General features: G+C 45.7%; 1 protein-coding gene across 1 annotated transcript in view; it reads left to right on the forward strand.

Moving 5' to 3' along the window:
- The first annotated feature begins 898 nt into the window (after window positions 1–898).
- Window positions 899–23,338, forward strand: part of LOC111152565 (chromosome unknown C8orf74 homolog) — a 29,068-nt gene continuing 6,628 nt past the window's right edge. Inside the window, exons 1-2 of the mRNA XM_022511046.1 lie at window positions 899–946; window positions 2,418–2,610. Of these exons, the coding sequence (XP_022366754.1) occupies window positions 899–946; window positions 2,418–2,610 (241 nt within the window). The remainder of the gene's footprint in view (window positions 947–2,417; window positions 2,611–23,338) is intronic.

Consider the following 23,338-nt stretch of genomic DNA (forward strand, 5'->3'; position numbering starts at 1 on the left):
TGGTCCTAACCAAGTTCTTCCTCATGGAAGAAAAGGTAGCAAGGGCCCTGAAGTCCATGAGGGTAGCAAAGGTGGGTTATGAAACCCACCCAGCTTGATGAAGCCATGGGTCTGATAAGAATAATGACCTTTAATGGTTAAAGTGGTGGATGCTGGAAACTTGGGAGCTCTTACTTCTTCCCTGGCACAGGGTAGAGCTATGACCTGTGAGCTCTCACTTCGGGCCAGAAATTCCCTTGCCAGGCCCAAACCAAAAGAGACAACAATGTCTGGGAAGGTACCAATGGAGGCAGCCCCATGATCAGATGGCACAACTACCAACCCCAAGAGAAGAGACTCAATCCCTACTCATCTTGGCTGTGGCTGCTTGGGCACTGAACTAGGGGACACCCCTACAAACCTGTTTTCTGCACCCTGAAGAGAAGTCAGGATGCAGGAAACTGGGAGTCACAGATACTACTGGCCAGCCGAGAAGAACGAATCTAAAACCAGGTCTTGATTGGAGGAAAGTCAATGAAGACATGAAGACAACAACTCCATGAAAACATGGAGACAAATCCTTGACTGTGAAAGGAAGGAGAGAAGTGGGGGGACTTGGGTTAAAGGAGATGTAGGATGGGGGACATTTGTGAGTGTTCACAGGAAAGCATGAGAAAGCTCACCTCCTGTGAAGGAGAGGTTGGACATTGTAGGAAATGGATCAAGAACCCTGAAACAGGTGTGGGGGAAGGAAACCCAGAACCCAGTTGGAGAGGAGGGGCCATGAGGAAAGAAGCCTGGAAAAAGCCACCTCAAAGCAGGTCTTCATGACCTCACAAAGCTGGCACACTCACCTCCAGGGTTCCAGAAACTCTGAGTCAGTCCTGGCTAGGTCTCCTAGCAACTGGATGCAGGGGCCATGGCACTCTTAACACCACAGGGAGTAAAAAAAGTCTTCCAATTTCAGGTGAAGAGAAAAGATAGCTTTTAAAAGAGTTTGCTCAGATTGGTAAAATGGTGTGTTGTGTGTGTGAGAAGTGGCCCCTTGATGGTTCTTCCTCAAGGTGTCTACCTTGGACATGACTCCTTTCCTAGCACACCACCTGTGAGTCCCCCAAACAGTTTGTGTCAGCTGGAATGCCAGGCCAAAGTCTTAGCAGCCTTTGGAGCTTGGAGATTGTTTTCCCAGCCTACAGGAACAGAGCCTGGCTGGAGCAATGGAGGAGACGAGCACAAAGACACTGTACCTCCCTCTACTCTGAGGAGGGCCAGGGAGGCCCCTGGGGCTTGTTACCATGGGATGCCACCTCTCACCAGATAAACTCAGGGCCCTGTGAGCCCTTTGGGCTTGTATGTCAATGTGTGTGGTTGTGTGTGTGTGGTTGTGGGGTGGGGGTTGGAGGGGGTTCTTTCTTTAATGCCGGGAGAGGGCAGATTGTGTTGATTTCTCAGAGCCAATTCTGAGGCCAAAAGACATGAGCAAATGGGGATGGCCTTTTGGAGTAATGAGGACCAAGTGCAGGACCTGGAGTTCTCTGCAAGCTCCTTGCAGAAAAGGGCTGTCCACAGAGGTGTCTCAGGGCACTGCTCTAGAGATCAGACAAGAGGACCCCAAGCACAGATCAGCCTCTGACCTGCAGCCATGAGCTGATGGGCAGGCACCAGGTAAAGGCTTTTGGTGGGGTCTCCCTCCCCATCCTGGGGCATGTGCTCTCACCAGCAGCTGGAGATCTCCCAGGCATCTCTGATTCCCCCAGCCAGAGCTGCAACACTCCCATTTTTGGTGGGTCTCTACTTCATGCTGCACCTTGACTTACCCCGTCTTTAAAAGGCACTTGCTTCTCCTACATCTGTTGACGTTCTACAGGAACCTTTCTGGAAAAGCAAGACAAACTCTCAGGTGAATTGGGTTCTTACAGTTAGGACTCTAATCAAGCTCCCCCCCACCCCAGCACTAGTCTACTAAAATGCCTGAATTTTCACCAAGTAAGACACATTCCTTCTCCTACAGCATAGCCTCACCAAGCCTCTTTGCAGTCATTTACACCTTAGCATAAATTTCATTATCAGATCAATACCTCCAGGACAGCTAGTTGAGAATAGACACAGAGAGAAGTCAAATTTTGTCTTCAGGAAGAGGAAGGAGGGACCCTAAATCAGGACTTGAAGCCTGCTGGAGGCATACAAGCCTGGAAGCTACAGTGTCTAGCACAAGAACTCTCAGAGGAAGGAGAGGTGTTAGAAAAAAGAACACATTCCCAGAAAGGAAAGGGAAAGCTGTCCAGAAATAAAAGCATAATTCTGCCCAGGCATACCTACATTCCTGGTTACTCTTCGGGATGATGGGGAGCCCTGAAGACCCAGTAGTGTTTTGCTCAATGAGGTTGGCATCTTGATTCCTCAGTCTCACCCACCATCCCTCATATCATGCCCTGCAGAAACCAAAAGGTAGGGAACACCTACGGAGACTGCTGAACTGGGAGGAGTTTGATGAAGTGAGAGACTCCCGCCGAAGCATTCTGCTGGATACCCTCTACGAAAGCATCATCTTTGCCGTAGGCAAAGGCTTCCCATGGGTGGAAGTGACCAAGGTGGTCAAGTTCACAGAAGAGCTGCTCAAGGAAACCAAAGGTATGGGACATCTGGAGCAGGAGTCAGAGAGGCTTTCTGGGGAATAAGGGTCAAAGCCCCCCCCCAACACCACCAAGGTCCATAGTCTCAGGAATCCTCTGAGGAACTGGAAGCCCCTTCCTTTCTTCCTCCAACATTTAGTATCCTCACATGCTCATAGATAATATTCCTGTCTAGGTTTCTGGAAAGCGAAGCAAACTGAATGTCTTTCCTGGGTCTTTTCACTCCATCTCTCTGGCTGAAAATTTTGCACTACTCCAAGCTGTTCACATAAAAGTCAGGGTGTTTGTCTCTTGGTCAGTCATTTACACTTCAGTGTGACTCTCATTATCAGATCAATATCACTGGGTCAGCTGGCTGAGAGTAGGCTCAGAGAGGAGTCAGGTTTTATTTTGGGGAAGGGAGTAGGGTCCATGATTCATACCTTTTGTTTGGTTTCACTTTGTTTTTACTTACATAAACATGTGACTCCTCTGTTTAAAACCCTTCACTGATTCCCCATTGCATTCCTGAAGGACAGCAAATTGTTCCACATATCAGGTTTTGGTCTGCTGAATGTCTTGGAGAAATTCTTTACAGGCATCAGCTTGCTGGCAGGGATGGGGTAAAAGCAGTCAAGTGAGTTTAAAGAGGGAGCATCTCTCCCACCACTGCCCTGGCTACATGAGAAGAGCCATATCCCCCTGGGACTCCAGTGCACAAGGGAATGTGATCACAACCATCTATCTCTTCGGCTGTGAGCAGCAGATTCATTCGTTAAGCAAATATCTGAAACAGCCCCTCTTGGGCCACCATCATTGTAACACTCAGCCAAGAGTCACTAATAAATGCTAAAACCAGTGGCTGAATGCTTGATGAGATTATAAAGGGGAAAAGAATACTTCTATGTGAGGGAGCCTGGCAGACATCTCCTTCATCAAATGATCCAGTCAACATCATCAGTAAAAGTACACATTGTGAATCATGTTCCACCTGGTAGAATACAAAAGGAGAACCCAGCATCCTTCAGTGATGGTTCTAGGAAGGACTCAAAACATGATCTAATCACAAGAAAACACTGAATTAGTGGCACTGAACAAAGTCCCTCTCCTGTGAGCTTCAAAAATATTAAGGTCCTGAGAGCCAAGGTAAGACAGGGGAGCTGTTTTAAACTGAAAGACACAGAGATGTGGCCACTAAACTTGACATGTGGCCTCAGTTTGGGTCTTTACATCAGAGTAAAAAGGATGTAAAGGATGTAAAAAGGGGACAACGGGGAAGATGCAAATGAGGTCTGGAGATTAAGCAATAGTGCTGTGTCAAGGGAAATCTCCTGATTCTGATGAGTGTGGTTATGAATGCCCTGTGTTAGGTAATGTACATGAAAACAATCTGATGATGGGGCATTTTGTGGGCTGCTTATTCTTTAAGTAGTTTGGGGAAAATTTCTTTGTACTATGTTTTTCCAGTTTTATTGAGATATAATTGACATATACAATCGTATAAGTTTAAGGTGTGTGGCATAATGATGTGACATAGGAACATATTGCAAAATGATTACCAAAGTAAGGTGAGTTGACATCCATCACCTCACATAGTGACAGTTTTTTTCTTGTGGTGAAAATGTTTAAGATCTACTCTCTTAACACCTTTCAAATATACAACAGAATTATGTTAACTACAGTCACCATGCTGTACATTAATTCCCAGGGCTTAATTATCTTATAATTGGAAGTGTGTACTGTTTGAACACCTTCATCCTTTTTGCCCACCCATCTCTGGCAACCACCAGTCTGTTTCATTTCCATGAGTTCAGTTTTGTTTTTTTTTTTAATTCCGCTTGTGAGATCATACAGTATTTGTCTTGATACCCTTTCGGTTTATCCACACTGTTGCACAAGGTTCTTTTTTATAGCTGAGTAGTATTTTTATGGCTGAAAAATATCATTTTTTTTTTTTTGGTGCAAAATGTTGGTTTATTAAAGCATAGGGACAGGACCCGTCGGCAGGAAGAGCTGCTGCCAAAATATCATATTTTCTTTATCCATTCATCCATTGATGGACTGTAGGTTGTTTACATGTCTTGGCTGTTGTGAATAATGCCGGAGGGAACATGCAGGTACTGATATCAATTCAAGATAGCGATTTTTTTAAGGACTTTATTTATTTTTTTATTTGACAGAGAGAGACAGTGAGAGCAGGAACACAAGCAGGGGGAGTGGGAGAAGGAGAAGCAGGCTTCCCGCTGAGCAGGGAGCCCAGTGTGGGGCTCAATCCCAGGACCTTGGGATCATGACGGGAGCCGAAGGCAGACACTTTACGACTGAGCCACTCAGGCGCCCGCCCCCAAGATAGCAATATCACTTCCTTTGCATATATGCCCAGAAGTGGTTCATATGGCAGTTCTATTTTTAATTTTTGGAAGAACCTCCACACTGTTTTCCACAGTAGCTGCACCAGTTTTCATTCCCACCAACAGTGCATGAGGGTTCCCTTTTCTCCACATCCTCACCAACTTTATTTCTTGTCTTTTTGATACTGGCATTCTAACATGCGTGAGGAGGTATCTCACTGTGGTTTTGATTTGCATTTCCCTGGTGATGAGTGATATAGAAGTTGTTTTCATGGACCTATTGGGCATTTGAATATCTTCTCTGGGAAAATGCCTATTTAGGTCCATTATCCATTTGATTAGATTATATGGGGTTTTGCTATTGAGTTGTATGAGTTCATTGTATTAACACCTATCAGATATGTGTTCTGCAAATATTTTCTCCTATTTCATAAGATGCCTTTTCATTTTCTTGATAATTACTTTCCCTGTGCAGAAGCTTTTTACTCTGATGTAGACACACTTGTTTATTTTTGCTTTTGTTGCTTATACTTTAGGTGTTATATCCAAAAAAAAAAAAAATCATGGTAATGACCCATGTCAAGGAGGTTTCCTCCTGTTTTCTTGCAGGAGCTTTATGGCTTCAGTTATGCTATTTTTTAGTAGACTATTTCTTAGCACAGCTTTGGGCTCACTGCAGAATAGAGCAGAAAGTATAGAGATTTCCCACAGAAACCCTGTCCCACATATGCACAGCCACCCCACTGTCAATGTGCCCCATCAGAGTGGAACATTTATTACAACTGATGAATCTACCTTGACAGATCATTATCACCCAAAGTTCGTAGTTTATATTAGGGTTCATCCTTGGTTTTGTGCATTCTATGGATTTCAGTTAATGTATAGAGACATGTATTCACCATGAAAGTATCACACAGAATAATTTCACTGCCCTAGAAATCTTCTGTGGTCCATCTATTAATTCCTCCTTCTCTGCCAATCCCTGGCAACCACAGTTTTTTACCATCTCCATACTCTTGCCTTTTCCAGTTAAAAGTCATAGTCTTTTCATATTGCCTTCTTTCACTTAGTAACATACATTTAAGTATCCTTTGTGTCTTTACACCATTTGATAGCTCATTTCTTCTTAAGATTGAATAATATTCCATTGTCTGGATGCACCCAGGTTTATGCATCCATTCAATCTACTAAAGGACTTCTTGATTGCTCACGGATTTTGACAATTTAGAGCTGCAATAAATATCTGTGTGCAGGTTTTTATGTGGACATAATTTTTCAACTCCTTTGGGTAAATAACAAGGAATGAGACTGCTTGATTGTAAGGTAGGAATGTGTTTAGTGTTGCTGGAGACTGCCAAACTGTCTTCCAGAGTAGCTATGCCATTTTGCATTCCCACCAGCAATGAATGAAAATTCCTACTGCCCCACATCCTCACCAGTATTTGGTAAGTGTCCGTTTTCTCAACTTCAGCCATTCTAATAACTGTGTAGTGATATCTTGCATTTTCCTGAAGACATATAATAATGATCACCTTTTCGTATGCTTGTTTGACATCTAGATAGATAGACAGATCCATATATAACTTCTTTGACGAAGTGTCTATTAAGTTTTTTACCCATTTTCAAGCAGGGTGTTTTCTTTTTGTTGAACTTCTAAAGTTCTTGGTCTGTGTTAGATAACAGTCCTTTATCAGGTATGTCTTTTGCAAATATTTTCTCCCAGTCTGTGGCTTGTCTTATTGTTCTTGACAATGTCTTTTGCAGAAAATTTAAATTTTAAAGAAGTCCAAATTACCAGCTCTTCTTTCATAGACTATGTCCTTGTGTTGTATCTATAATAGTCATCACCAAACCCAAGATCATCTACGTTTTTTATATATGTTATCTTCTAGAGGTTTAATAGTACTATATTTTAGATTTAGACCTATGATCCATTTTGAGTTAATTATTGGGAAAGGTATGAGATCTGTATCTAGATTCCATTTTTATACATGTGGATGTCCAGTTGTTCCAGCACTATTTGTTGAAAAGATTATCTTGGCTCCATCATATTGCCTTTGCTCCTCTGTTAAATATCAGTCACATATATTTGTGTGGGTCTGTTTCTGGGATCTCTCTTGTGTCTGCCCTGTTCGTCTATTTGTCTATTCTTTTGCCGATACCATACTGCCTTGATTATATACTCTTTTTGAAACTTTTCTGTATTTCTTTATTTTGAAATTTTTTTCAGTATAATATTTTTAAAAAGATTTTATTTATTTATTTGACAGAGAGAGAGATATCACAAGTAGGCAAAGAGGCAGGCAGGGGGGGGGAAGCAGGCTTTCTGCCGAGCAGAGAGCCCGATGTGGGGCTCGATCCCAGGACCCTGAGATCATGACCTGAGCCTAAGGCAGAGGCTTTAACCCACTGAGCCACCCAGGTGCCCCTCAGTATAATATTTTTTTAACATGTGGCATATTTGAGGTCCTCTGCTGGACTTCTGTCCAAGGCCTCCAACCACTGCCAAGCAAATAGGACACACGACACCCTGTCCTTCATACATGATATCCCCATTCCTTATGTGCCCAGAGTTCACCCACCAGTCCCAGCAACAGTAACTCTATGTCCCTCCTTAATCTTACCACTTTTCACCAGCTCCTTGTCCACCACTGTTTCTAACCCACCTCCATCTCTTGACCAACCCACAGCTTTCAAATCTTGTACTGCATCTTTTCACTGAACAGCATGGTGATTTTGTTCAGACACAAATCAAATCCCATCACTCCTCCGTTTCAAGCTATTTAGGGGCTGGCACTGAATCACACAGCTTATATGCACGTGGATTAGACTCTTTTCATTTCTTAAACTGCTCATGTACCCTTCCTTCCCTTCTCTCCTCCAAACCAGTGATCCCGGTCTGAAGGCTTAAGCCAGACATGGCCCTGCTTCTGGGCTGACTTCAGAGATCCTTGGTAACTGTATCCCACCCAACCCCCCACTCAGCCCTCATCCCTGCAGCCTTCCTGGCATCCCTCTTGGTCCTGTTCCCTGCTGCTCACAGCAGTGCACAGGTATCAGAGTTCAAGCCTGTCGGCTGAGCTCTGTAGTGGCTCATGGCCAGAACAAACACTGACGAGCAGGAAGAAGAATGTCAGCCCCAAGCAGGTGGGAACTCGGGCTCTTTCAAGTTTCCATCAGAGACTTCCATAAGCTGAGTCTGTGAAAGTCAGTCAATGATGATGCAAACCAAACTTCAGACTTGGTAGATAGCTCATACTGGTGCTTTCAGCATTTCTGGTTATCGCATAACTTGCCAGCACAGCCTAGCTATGCCTTGTGGATTTCTAAAACCGTGCAGTTGGAAGGACATTTGGTGATCCAGGAACTTAATTCCTTCTACTGCGGGGAGCCCCTTCAACCAGCCAACAAGGTTCTTCCAGCCTCTGCCGACACCCTCCAAGCTATAGGGTGCTCTCTCCTTTTGAAACAATTCATTCTGTTGTACACCACTCCTCTTATTTGGAAGTTCCTGTTTATATTTAGCTACATCTGTCTTCTGCACCTTTTACTCAAATGATCAAAGTCTGTCCTCTAGAACCAGAATGCAGGACCGGCAGATATTTCATTTGCTTTATAAAATGTGACTATCATGTCTTTACATTTAGACTAGAAATCCCCAGTCACTTTTGTCTTTCTTAATATGAAATCATTTCCATAGACCCTTTCCCCCTACCTCCCCACCACTGCCATCTTCTTTCCTGCCCTTCTCAGGGCATACTTGTGATTGCCAATATTGTTCTTAAAATATATCATCCAAATCCAAACACAAAACAGCCTGCAATTTGATCAGTGAAGTGATTAGGGATTTTATCGCCTCCTCTGTCCTGGTGATGATGCTCCTGTTTATATAGCCTATGGGTAAGTTTACTTAATCAACATCAAAGTCACATTGATTTATATTGGGCAGGCAGTCCCACATGGGAACCACTTTTCCCATCCTGCCCTTGTGCAATGGCAATTTTGATTATTCATGCAAGACTTCACAATTATTCCCGCTGATTCCATCTTGTCAGTGTTGGCCATCTTTCCTTCCTCCTGACATCTTCTAAATCTTGATCCTGGGCTCTCCAGCTTATGAGTTCTTTCTCTTACCTTTAAATCATCCCCAGATTTGAGAAACATGGTTGGTACAAACACAGAATAGGAACAAGCTCTTGGGTGGGCCTCTCATGCCTGAAATTTGACTCACTGAAATCAGAATCCATCAGAAGGCTCAGCACCCAAAGGGAACATTCCAATCTTATGTCAGTCCCTTACTGGATATATGGTCCTTGGCAAGTCACATCACCTCCAAGCCTCTGGTTACAGATCTAGAAAATGGGAAAAGCAAGAATACCCACTTCCTGGGATTGTTTTAAGGATTAAATGAGGTTATATACATAAAGCTCATAACGTGAATTTGGTGCCTAGTAAGGACTCAGTGAGAGTTAGCCATTATTCTTAGGAGGGGACCATAGGGACAAAGACAGAAGGCTTGAGAGAATGATGTGATTCAGAGATGGCATGATCAGAAATGGCTGCATGCACTCGGATGCAGCACCCAGGACAGATCAGCCTCCACAGGTTCAGAAGCAGCGTCAGCTTCCTCCCGAGGGCAGCAGAGATCATCTGAGGCCCTTTCTCCTCAGACGCCAGCACTAACGCAGCTGACCCTGCATCACAGGGAGTGGGGCAGGACAATGGGCTGAGTGCAAAGGGGCTGGCACTTCAGCCAGAGGCAGTCCAAGGAAGTAAAGGAAACTGGCAGACTTGTTTGGGAAGTGGGAAGGCGAGAAAGAGGCAGGCAAGACTGTTCCCAGCTCCGCTCACAGGTAACAGACTCATTGTTTGAGCTGACTCTTGGGAGTAATACCACGTGCTGGCTGTGATTTGCAGGGAGTGACAGTGGGTTGTGGTGGGAGCACCTATGGATATGGAGCCACTCTAGAACCAGGCATCCTGAGCTAGGTCCTGCTCACTTTAGGTCCCCCATGGTGCCATTCAGGATGATGCCTGTTGCTCCTGAGGATGGTCAGGCTGGCCCAGATGACCTCCATGCCATACCCACACGGCTTCTCAGAAATCCAGTACAGGGACACTTGCAAGAGCATGAACAAGCTCATCAGTTCTCCCGAGATAGGGGATAGAATTTCAGCTGAAGCTTCCTTCTTCCATGGGAGTGTCCTCCTCATTTTATAGTCAACACCAGTCTCAAGCTGGACTGGTCTTCAACATTCCTGGTGCCCTGGTTCAAGTCCTGGTTCTGCCATTTCTTTGCTGTGTGACCCTGTGAGGATCCCTTAACCTCTCTCTGCTTCAGATGACTGTAGGGACAAGAGGAGGACAGGAATCTCACCAACTTCATGGGATCATTGCAAGGATTAGATGAGTTCATTTATGTAAAGCACTTGGAACAGTGACTGGTACAAGAAAGCCCTGTGAATGTGCAGTTGGTTAGCCATTATTATTATAATACCCATTCCTCAGGGATTTCAGGCACTCCCATGGGGTCTGTTGTCCATCCAGAAGTGTAGGTCTTACCACTGCAGCAGGAAGCAACCCTATAGCACTGTTCATTGAACGTACCTGGTTTGCTCCTCTTGGCTTTGTTCCCAAAACCCCTGTCTTTGCTTACTTAGCTCTGTTCCCACTCAACCCAATTCCCGACCTGACCTTAATCTATTCTTTCTCTACCACCTGGTGTTGTTTGAGCCACACTACCCAGGTCTAGACCACATTCTCTAAGGAGTTGGTCCATGTACCCTTTGTTCCTTCTTGCGCTTACCAGCTCTGGGTAGATTCCCCTCCTAATCCAGGACACAATGCCAGTGGGGGCCAACTGAGCCAATGTCCAGGTGGACAAAGGGGCACACGACATCAGCCCCATCTGCTGGAGGGTGTTTCCAAATGTTCTCTCTGTTCAACCTGCCCCTGCCGAGGCCCTGTGCACCACCTCTGAGATGCCCCTTGTGCTGATCTTAGAGCCCAGGGCCTCTCACACTCCCACACTCTATTCCATCCCCTCACCCTCCAGGTCCCCAGACTTTGCCACCCAGAGCCAGTCTTGGACCCTCCCACATCAGGCCCAAGTTTGGCCTCCTCTCTCCTAGCCATGGCCACACCTTCCCAAGGTCCTCAACACTTCATAACTGGATTTCTGCAGCTGTATCCTCTCTGGGCACGCACATGCATGCAATCATCCCCGCCACTGCCACCAGCAGTGGCTGCCTCATTCTTCTCAAACCCTGTGTCCATGGAGGTATTCTCCTTCCTTATCTATTCAGATATAAACTCTTCCCCCAAAGAGCCATGGTTAGACAGCAAGAAAGGCTAGACCCTGAGGAGGCTGGATCTCTTGGAGAGGGGTCTATACCCACTTCACTTTTCTCCCTCTATCTGTGTCCCCATGCCAAATGCAGCATGTGGCACACAGTAGGTGCTACCTGAAAAAAATTAATTAACCAACCATTGGTACCCCTAGAGATGATATTTCCTGTAGGCAGAGAGGAGGTTAGGGTGCTTGACTTATCCAGGGTGACTGTCTTGAGTGTTGCGTGTCCAGGTGATGTCAGGGGGATTAGCACTAAACTCCGCAGTCAGAAGATTTGGGTTGAAATTCCACCTCCACCACTTATTACTGTGTAATCTTGGAAAGGTTACTGTACCTGTCTGTACCTTCATTTCCTCAGCTCTAAAACGAGGGTCATAATAGTTCTAACTCCTAGTGTAGTTGGGAAGATTAAATGAGACAGGGCCTGCTAGATGTATAGCACAGTGACAGGCACATAGTAAATGCTCAATAAATGTTAACTCCCATGTGCCCATGACACACAGACGGGAGATGGAATGAACAGAAGGTGCTGGCTGTCCAGGACTAGAAGCTGCTGCTTGACATCCCTCAGAGGGCTTACTGTCTGTAAAATTTCTTGTCTTCCCCTCACCTTGCAAGCAGGACTGCAGATGTATTCCAGTCACAGGCCAGCAGAATGGAAGTCCAGACAACCTCAAGCCCAGTGCCTAATGGAGCCACCCCACACCCATGACCTGCCCTTGGGCACGTGTGTGAAGAAGTGCCACTGCCCAAAAGCATAAGGGGGAAGGCATCTGTTCACTACCCTTGTTAGGGGATCCAGGCAGCAAGGGGCAGGAAGAGCTCTCAAGACAGCAGGTCAGGTCCCGAAAGAGTTGTAGTGCTTCCCATCTCACATCCCACCCTGCCCCTGCTCAGGGTCCGCGTCCCACCCATCACAGCTGGAGAGGTGCAGGATGCAGACTGGGGGGACCCCTGGCTGGCCAGCTCACATGCAAGCTTCTGTTTCAACTAATGTCCACAGGAGACTCACTCTTCTCAGAAGGGAATTTCTCCAGGGATTTCTTGTTGTTGTTGTTGTTGTTGTTGTTGTTATTGTTGTTAATTTGAGGCTAAGGATGGTTGAATTCTGTTTGCACACTAGATAACAGATCTGGCCGATAATATTTAAGGAAGCTCATGTTTGTACAACAGTGATTCAAAGCTTTGACAGGACAGCTGCCAGCCCGGCTTATCTCCTGGCCCATTCGGGCCTTGCTACCAGGAGGGAAAGAGCTGCCCTTTATTCAAAAGCACAAGCTGATTCTGTCCTGGCAAATGTCTCACCAGGATGATCCAGTCTCAACCCCAGGCCAAAAGAGAGAATCCTGTTGACCTCACCTCCACTGCCAGCCTACAGGAAGCCCTGGGCAGATCCCATCCTGCTGTCTCCATGGGCCTGGAGAGAAGTCACCCGGCCCAGCACAGAGAAACAACAAGCTGCTGCTGTCTTAATGGGAAGAAATCGCAGGAAGTGGGCATATTTTGCACACCCTGTTGAGTCTCTGGGAAAGGAGAAGAGAGAGGTGTTGGGGCATATGGAAACCCTTGAGGTGTCCAACTTTGCATCTGGGAGTGGCAGAGATTTGGGGTACCCAGAAGGCCCATACATCCTATCTTTGACTGACGCATTGCAGCAGGTGAGGGGTGAGGGGAACAGCCTATCTTGCCTCAGACTTCACCCTCTGATGCTTTCCTTACACATCTGGGCTAGAAGAACCTCTTTCCTTCTGGTTTGGCCCCATTTCCTGGGGCTTTGAGGAAGTGGGCCTTGATGATCAGTTGGTGGAGGCATGAGATAGGCAGGGGAGTGCTCAGTCAGTCATAGCCCCCATTGGTAGTTCCATCCATGGCCACTCCTGATTCTCCAGGAAATGTCATCTTGGCAGACATAGGATTGAAGGCAGCCATACCACTTGTCTCCAGAAACCTGGGGCTAGCAGGAGGCATTACTTCCCCAAGGTAACCTATGCAAGCACTTCCTACCAGAACACTCATGGCCTTGCCCAGGGTCTACACCACCAGCCCCCTGAGTACCCCAACCCATGTCAGGGAGCCTCCAGTGATTCAGGACTAGCACAAGCTGAGAAAAAATGCACTTTCACTCGACTTGGAAAGCAGCTTGTCCAGCAGCCTTCTCCAGGGTGGCCTGAACCCCATGTCTCTCCCATTAGACCCGGAGGAGGAGCCTTTGGTGACAACTTATTTGTTGCTGGAGAATGGAAGCTTCCACAAAGGCCATTGATTGAAATCTTGAGAGAGCATTTCTTGGGATAAATGGGCAATTGCCCTTCCAGAGCTACCTCCGTGGGTCTGTCAGTCTGCTGGGGCTGTCATAACAAAGTACCACAGACTGGGCAGTTTCAACAACAGACATTTATTGTCAACCAATTCTGGAGGCAGGAAGTCGAGATCGAGGTATTGGCAGGGTTGGTTTCTTCTGAGGCCTCTCTGAGGCCTCTCTCCTTGGCTTTTAGATGGTCACCTTCTCCCTGTGCGTATCACATGACCTTTCCTGTGTGTGTGTGTGTGTGTGTGTGTGTCCTAATGTCCTATTTTCACAAGGACACCAGTCATATTGAATTAGGGCTATCCACATGACGTCATTTAACCTGAATTATCTCTTTCAAAGATTCTATTTCCAAGTACAATCCTGTCTAGAGGCACAGGGGTTAGGATTTCAACATATGAATTACGGGGAACACACTGTTAATTCAGCCCATACACTAAGGTCACAGCTCTCGTGAGACTGTTAGGCCAGAAATCAAGACTGTGCCATAGAAACCTCCCCTAGCCTTCCCTGAGGGACATACACCCTGCAGAGGGAAGAACAGTGAGGACTCTATGATCCTGGCATTTTCCCATGTAACATCTATAAGCCTCACTGTGATCTTACATCACAGACATCATTTTAATGATGAGGAATTGAGGCCCGAAGAGTTGAAATAACTTGGTCCAGGTCACACCTCCAGTAGATGGAGTTGGGATTTGAATCCAGGTCCGTCTGACAGCAGAGCACATGTCCTGCCATGTGACCTTCCATCTTGACTGAAGGGATCTGTACATGGGCTACATGAGAGTCTAAGAAGCATGAAACCTGGGAGAGCACCCCATGGTAAGTGGAATGAGACTGCTGGCATGCAGGAAGAGCTGAGCACCTGGAAGAACAAGGTGTGGAACACCTGGGGGTGGGGCTCCTAACTGGGTCACCTGGAGTTACAGCATGTGACTGGGATCCTGCCCCTCAGTAGGATGGCTCCAAGGCGGTGGATGGTGCAGGCCCAGCTAAGAAGAGGAGCTGTGTCCTTTGGCTATGTGTTCTGGCCCATATGTGCCACCTGTGCGTGGGCGGGTCGTACTGGTGCCCTCAAACCTGACCTCTGGCCCTTTGGAGTGAGCTCATGCTCTACCTCTAACTTCCCATGTCCTTCCCTAGTCAGCTGGACATCAGCGGGGACAAGGCCTGGGAATGGAATAGCCTGTTTTTAGTCTAGGTACAGTTCCGTGTCCCTGAGGCCATGGGATTACTTAGTCATTTTCAACTCAGGGATGATGACAACAAGGATGATGATGAAGATTCGAAGTCAGGATTCCCTTCACTAAACTTGGGACAGCTGCAGGGCTTGGCCCACAGTGCCCTTAGATGTGGCTGTAAGACTGTCAGCTCAATCAAAAAGGAACCCAAGAGATCACCTGACTTAAGCCACACCAACACCACCACACACACATTATTCAAGAATCCTCTCACCAGCCAAAAACCTCCTCATTCCTCAAGTCTAGACTGCTCCTTTAATAAAGCTCTTGCTTCTAGAATGTTCCTCCTGCTGCTGAATTGAAATGGGTTGCTTTGAACCTTCTGCCTGAAGACTTCTGTTTGTCCTCCAAAGCCTCCTCCCTGAATCAGTCCAATCCACCCCTCACACAGCCATTCTCCAGCAAACATTGCCAGGGCACTGTGTGAGGGGATGGAGCCTTCCTTATGTGCTGAGCTCTCCTCATAGATCATCCCTTTAATGTTCACAGCAATTGTAGATGGGTGGGTACTCTGTACCCATTTCAAAATGAGGCAGCTGAAGTTCAGAGAGGTTAGGTAACTTACAAATTATCACACAGTAAAGGGCAGAACCATCACTAACCTTGAGATCTTCTGGCCCCAGATTCTGTTCTTCATGCCAAAGTTCTTCAGCATTAAGCTTGCAAACTTCTTATACAGACTCCTAACTATAGAAAACAAACTCATGGTTATCGGTGGGGAGGTAGGTGGGGTTTGGGTAAAATAGGGGACGGGGATTAAGGAGGGCACTTGTGATGAGCACTGAGCACTGGGTGATATATAGAAGTGTTGATTTAATATATTGCACACCTGAAACTAATATAACAACCTATGTTAACTAACTAGAATTTAAATAAAAACTTAAAAAAATAAAAAAACTTCCTTTTTAATGAAAAAAAGTCAACTTCTTGAGGAATGGGGGTGAGGAACAGTGAGGGGGTGCCTGTGCTAAGCAGATGAGGTTGGGGGACCACCTGTGGCAAAGAGGAGTTTTGACAAAAGCCCATAACAATCTAAAATACATGGCTCTGTATTTGCCCTTTGATCCCAGGAGAGTGAACCATGAGGAAATAGTTACAAGGTCAACAAAGTCTTTCTAATCCTGCTGTTGGGGTAGGTTTTTTCTGTAATGTGACTATTGGTTTATCTTAAAAACAAAAGCAAAGCACCTATTAGGCAGGAGAATAGTAGGGAGGTTCCTCAAAAAATTAAACATAGTATTGCCATGTGACCTAGCAATGCCATTTCTGGGTCTAACCCCACCCCCCACTCAAAGAACTGAAAACAGGGACTTGAACAGATATGTGTCCTCCCATGTTCATGGCAGCTTTGTTCACAATGGCCAAAAGGCAGAAGCAACCCATCCATATGGATTTACATGTCCGTCAGCATGTGAATGGATAAACAAAATGGAATGCATACATAAATGAAATGTCACTTGGCCTGACAAAGGGAGGAAATTCTAGATAACTTTTTTTTTAAGATTTTATTTATTTATTTGACAGACAGAGATCACAAGTAGGCTGAGAGGCAGGCACAGAGAGGAGGAAGCAGGCTCCCTGCTGAGCAGAGAGCCCTATGCGGGGCTTGATGCGGGGCTCGATCCCAGGACCCTGGGATCATGACCTGAGCCGAAGGCAGAGGCTATAACCTACTGAGCCACCCAGGCACCCCGAAATTCTAGATAACTTTTGAGGACATTATGCTAAGTGACATAAGCCAGCTACAAAAGGCCATGTCCTGTAGGATTGTATTTGTGTGAGGTATCTAGAGCAGTCAGACTCATGGAGGCAGAAAGGAGTCTCAGTTTCCCATCTCTAGCATGAGAGGACTAGACTAGTTCAATAGCTGTCAAAATGTGCTCCTTGGTCTGAGAGACCATTTGCCTCAAATAAATTTGAGCAATATTGCCTATACTCTACCATTTTTGGCCATTCGCTGAGCCCACCAGCAAATTAAGGGCTCCATTTAATTTCTTTTGGTCTTCAAGGTCTCTGGCTACAGAGCGTTCATTTCTATGTAATACAGATTGCAGAACATCCTTTGGAAAACCATGACAGAGAGGATTGGGGGCTCCTTCCAGTGTCCACCTCCAAGGGTCTACAGAGAGAGCCCATGGCTGGTTGAAAGTGGGTGGTGGGTCAGGCTGGGCTTTGAATTCTGACTTCCCTACCCCACCAGCTATGTGACCTTAAGGAAATTTCTTTACTCCTTGAGCCTCAGTTTCTCTCATGGTAAAGTGCCTACACTTGTCTCACAGAGCTGGGAGGGATTGGGTGGAGACTGAGATGACCCAGGGCACACGGGGCCCAGTGGGAACTCCCCGAACAAGAGTCCTCTGCTCCCTCAAGGAAAGCATACCCTGTCTTCTGAGCTGTCACTGTCGTTGGCACCTTGGTATAAATGAGTTTGGCAGAACCTTACCATGAGCAGAGAGATGGGCAGGGGACGGCATTCAAGGATGCAGGATGAGGGTGGAGATGTGGGTCCTGTGCTTTTGTCTGCTTCCCACTGTCCCATGCCAGCCCCGTTGGTGCTCAAAAAGGTAAGCCATCCAGGCTGCAGCCTGACTTGGTTCCTCCCCTTTGAGCCAAGGCAGGGGCAAACAAACTGGTTTGTCAGGGGGCACTGGTGGCACCTGGATCCTCCCCCTCACTCCCACCCAGAAGGAGCAGCACCTCTTCACTGTTCCCAACCCTTCTGGGATGTGGCACATCTCGCTTGCTTTTACCCAGCCTCAAACTCCACATATGAGGGGCACTGGGAGGAGGACACCCACAGTGACTAGTCCAAGCCCAGTGGCTTTTTGCCATGATTCTGGAGCATCTGGTGTTTTCACCCCACCCCCGCGCTTTCCCAGCTTATTGCTCTCCTCCACTCCTGTGCCTGCATCCCCATGCAGGTGCTGGCCTCCAGGGGTTTGGGGACCGTCTTCAGGAAGTTCCCAGCAGCCAATGCAAATGAAGGCCCCTCCCTGTTTTTGAAGAGCAACTTGCACGTACAGATCTGTCTCCCCAGCAGCTAGAGGCTTCTCTCTGAGACTTAATCCTTGGCTTTCTGAGTCATCAGAACCTCCTTAACCTGCAGCAAATGGAGAATGGTCTGAGGGCCAAGAAAGTGTGTCTCCTGAGCCAGCTTGGGATGATCTTTGCTGAAAACCAGAGCTGGTCAAAAAAGTCTTGGGGCTGGAAGTTAAAATCCAGCCCAGGGACTCCTTCTCCTGTGACCATGGAGGAGGTCCATACTTGGGTTTTACGACCTTAAGGCTAAGGCCATAGTTATGCCCATAAGAGGGCATCTGCAAGGATGACAGGTAGCTGGGAGCACTTGCCAGCATTTGCTGAGGTCACTCAACATGACTGGACCTTCAGACCTCTTGTTTTTTTTTAAAGAATTTATTTATTTATTTGAGAGAGGAGGGAGGGAGAGAGCATGAGCGAGCACAAGCAGAGGGAGCTGCAGAGGGAGAGGGAGAAGCAGGCTCCCCACTAGGCAGGGAGCCCGACGGAGGCAGGGCTTAATCCAAGGACCCTGGGATCATGACCTGAGCTGAAGGGAGAGCCTTAACCTACTGAGACACCCAGGTACCCTGGCCCTCAGACTTCTTGATTCAAATCTGGGCTCTGTGCCGGGAGCTGAATAAAGAAGACCAGGGGCCGGCCTTGACAAACCAGGCAGTTGTGGCCAACCACCCGTCTGGAAGATGCAAGTGATCCCAGCCCCGTGGACTCCAGACCAGGCTGGAGGAGAGAAAGGGCACTTGCCAGGATGTTCATTTGGCTGCGTGGAACTCAGAGAAGATGCAATGACTCACCTCGTGAATTTCAGTCACCGCTACACCAATCTGGAGTCCGGCTTTGATGACCAGAAACCAATGACCTCACCCTGGTCCCCCAGCCTCTGAGATTCCTTTACTGATCGTACCTGCCATCCTCTGCACATCACTGCCACGCTTCTGAAATGCCCAGCTGACCTCTCCCTTCCCGTCTTCAGACCTCTGAGTGGCTCTGCAGCTCTCAGCCACAGTTCATTTCCTTTCAGAAATGTGATGGTTCTTTCTTTGCACACACTCCCCGGGGGGGGAAATGCATGTGAAATTCTGGATGCAATTTTAGAAGTGCTAGTCAGCCTCGTGGCCCATCCTTGGGGTCCACAAATTCTGGTTGAGGAGCCCAGCTTCTGTTTTGAAGTCCAGCTTTTTCCTGTGACATACACAAGCTTGCCCTTTGCAAACTGAAGACACAAAGCCCTTCTGTTCCCCCAGGCAAGTCCCCCAGACTCCGGCTTTTCCTCCCAGAAACTCTGAGCCATGTGGATCATGCACATGCCCGTGCTGTACCCTACTTGCGTCCGGCCTTTATCCCTGTGGTCCCTTCTCCAGGAGTGCCCTTCCCCACCGTCTCCTGCCAACCTCCACATTCTTCCACTCTGGGCTCCCAGTATCCTTTTTGTAGGAAGCCCTCCATGACTCCTGGCCCCCAATATCCTGCATCAAGATGCCTTCCTCATGCAAGCACCCACCCCATCTCCTCATGTTTCCCCTTCCTCCTTGCCACACTGCAGGGCCTGGTTTTGCCTCCACCGGGGTACTTGCTTGCATGTTTCTTTTAGAGGAGTCTTCAACTCTTGTCATGTCATTATGTAATGTACATGAGTACTATTTTAAAAAATGGATGGGACACCTGCGTGGCTCAGTGGGTTAAAGCCTCTGCCTTCGGCTCAGGTCATGGTCTCAGGGTCCTGAGATCAAGCCCCACATCAGGTTCTCTCTGCTCAGCAGGGAGCTTGCTTCCTCCTCCCTCTCTCTGCTTGCCTCTCTGCCTACTTGTGATCTCTGTCAAATAAATAAAAGTTTTTAAAAAATGGAGACTTGTATATTCTGTGTCATATTCCATGCCCTCTCCAAAACCAAAAAAAAAAGAATAGAATGACAGCCCCACCGGATCCGAGCAGCACAAAGCTTATATCTATGCAGGAAGGGACCTAGTGGCCATGTGACAGGTGAGGGGACTGAAGTCCTGAAGACAGGTGCCGTGTGTAAAGGTCGCTTAGCAGAATGGGGCATCTGGGGGCTTTGGCTTTATCCTTTACCAGGTGAGAATTTCATGACTGCCTGCATATCAATGTCTGAGTTTTTTGGGCTCAATCTGGCTCATAACTGAGGAACAGCCATTCCCCAGCTAGCACTCTTGGGTCAGCACTTCCTTTTTTGAGAGTGTGTGTGTGTGGCTGGGGTTTGTGGAGTGTGTGTGTGTGTGTATTTTTGGAAAGCTCCAAGTGATTATGGAACACAGGGTTCCAACTGGCCCCGCGACCCCCTCCCCACTGAGGACCTGGGACACAAGTTCAGGAATGAAGGGGTCACTAGGATCATCTGCCTGGACAGATAGTTCCCAGCACAGGAGATGGGCCAAGGAACACATGGGCCATTGTTCCAGGGCCTGCTGGGGCTCTGTGACACAGGTGAGAGGCTCTGAGAATCAAAACAGAAAATGGAGAAAAAGGGCCTTGCACATTGCAGCACACTAAAGCATTATCCATTTCCCTAGAAGCTGTTTTATTTATTTTCTGAATATTTTCTGTGGGAAATACCCCAAGCCTTATTGAGGTATAACTGACAAAAATATTTACAAATATTTAAATGATTACCACAATCAGGCTAATTAGTTATTTCACACAGTTACCACTTTTATGTGCAGTGAAAATATTTAAGATCTACTCTCTTGGCTATTTTCAAATATGCAAACAGTATTGCTAGCTCTTGGCACTATCCCGTACAGAAGATCTCCAGAACTTATTCATCCTGCATAACTAGAACTTTATGCTCCTTGACCAACATCTCCCCATTTTCCCCTCCCCTCAGTCCTTGGAAACCATCATTCTACTCTCTGTTTCACTTTTTTTAGATTTCACATGTAAGTGGGATGATGCAGCATTTGTCTTTCTGCATCTTGCTCATTTCAATTAGCATAATGTCCTCCAGGTCCCTCAATGTTGCTGGGAATGACAGGACTTCCTTCTTTTTTAAGATTGAGTAATATTCTATGTATATAGATAGATATTCTTTATATATATTCTACATAGAGATATATATTATAGACATAGAATTCTCTCTCTATATTCTATATCTATCTATCTCACAATGTCTTTAACCATTCATGCATCGACAGACACTTAGTGTCTTGGCTAATGTGAATAATGCTGCCATGAACAAGGGAGTACAGATAGCTCTTCAAGTTCCTGATTTCATTTCTTTGGATATATATTCCAAAGTGGAGTCGCTGGATCATACCGAGGACGCATTTTAGACATTTTTCCTTAATGATCCACCCTTTTAAATTTTACCATCATAAATATTCTGATTACATATTGTAGGTACATCTGCTTTATATATATATAAACCTTATTCTTTGTATTTAATTTAGAGTTAAACTAATGAGTCACCAAACATTATATATATCAAAAACTAATGGGGTGTACTAAACCTTGGCTAATTGAATTTTAATTTAAAAATTTTTTTAAAAATTTTAAAAGGTGACTAAAATTTTTAAATTAAATTCAAAATTTAAAAAGTATCAATGGGTGGGAGCACCTGGGTGGGTCAGTTGGTTAAGTGTCTGACTCTTAATTTTGGCTCAAGTCATGATCTCATGGTTGGGTTTGAGCCCCATTTCTGGTTCCATATTCAGTGGAGAGTCTGCTTGGGGATTTTCTCTTTCCCTTGCCATCTGCCCCTCCCTATCTCCCCACTCATGCTCTCTCTCTCTCTCTAATAATAAATAAATAAATAAATCTTTTAAAAAATTTAAAACCAATAAAACTTGGAACACTGAATCAAAAACTAATGAAGAATTCTATGGTGACTAACATAACAATAAAAAAATTTTTAAATAAAACATAAAAAGCTGTCAACATCTAAATTAACATTACAACTGTACCAAGTAATTTTAATGTAATTTATTTATTTCTGTAAATTGTGATTATCAAATTACATGTTCAAAGAAGCAATTTATATATATACATAATGATAATAACAATGCTTCAAATCTTAAAATGTCATGCAAAAGTGCCATTTCTTTGACAAAAAATTTACAAAATTAATTGTTTTAGTTATTTTCAGTAAACTTAAAACTTTTGGGGGGTATTTTATTTTATTTTTTATTTTTTATTATATTATGTTAGTCACCATACAGTACATCATTCTTTTTTTTTATGTAATTTTATTTTTTCAGTGTTCCAAGATTCGTTGTTTATGCACAACACCCAGTGCTCCTTGCAATACGTGCCCTCCTTAATATCCACCACCAGGTTCACCTGTCCACATACCCTCCTCTCCTCTAAAATCCTCAGTTTGTTTCTCAGAGTCCATAGTCTCTGGCTTCATCTCCCCCTACAACGTCCCCCATTTCACTTTTCCTTTCCTTCTCCTAACATCCTTCAAGTTATGCCTTATACTCCACAAGTGAAACCATATGATAGACTCTTTCTGCTTGAATTATTTCACTCGGTATTATCTCCTCCAGTCCTGTCCATGTTGATACAAAAGTTGGGTATTCATCTTTTCTGATGGAGGCGTAATATTCCATTGCATATATGGACCATATCTTCTTTATCCATTTGTCTATTGAAAGACATCTTGGCTCTTTCCACAGTTTGGTGACTGTGGCCATTGCTGCTATGAACATTGGGATACATATGGCTCTTCTTTTCACTACATCTATATCTTTGGGGTAAATACCCCAATGCAATTGCAGGGTCATGGGGTAGCTCTTTATTTAATTTTTTGAGGAATCTCCACACTGTTTTCCAAAGTGGCTGCACCAACTTACATTCACACCAACAGTGTAAGAGGGTTCCCCTTTCTCCACATCCTCTCCAACAATTCATTAGATTTTGATGTAGTGTTCCAAGACTCATTGTTTTACACATAACACCCAGTGCTCCATGCAATACGTTCCCTCCTTAACATCACTGGGCCAACACATCCCCCCATCTCTCTCCCCTCTAAAACCCTCAGTTTGTTTCTCAGAGTCTACAGTCTCTCATGGTTCATCTTCCCCTCTAATCTCCCCCCTTCATTTTTCCCTTCTTTCTCCTAATGTCCTCCATGCTATTCCTTATGTTTCACAAGTAAGTGAAACCATATGACAATTGACTTTCTCTGCCTGACTTATTTCACTCAGTATTATCTCCTCCAAGTCCCATCCAAATAGATGCAAAAGCTGGGTATTCATCCTTTCTGAGGGCTGCATAATATTCCACTGTATATATGGACCACATCTTCTTTATCCATTTGTCTGTTGAAGGGCATCTCAGCTCTTTCACTTTTGCTTCATACAGTAAATAACTAGTTTATAGGGAAAATGGGGTGGGGATGGAGTGGCCCAGGAGGGGTCTGTGGGAAGCTGGCATCCTGGGAGTGAGGAGTACGTCCACAGCCAGAAAGGGCATCCTAGGCCAAGGCCTGGCACAA

The sequence above is a fragment of the Enhydra lutris genome, unplaced genomic scaffold (genome assembly GCF_002288905.1).
Source record: "Enhydra lutris kenyoni isolate GAN:26980312 unplaced genomic scaffold, ASM228890v2 scaffoldscaffold3, whole genome shotgun sequence".
Lineage (NCBI taxonomy): Eukaryota > Metazoa > Chordata > Mammalia > Carnivora > Mustelidae > Enhydra > Enhydra lutris.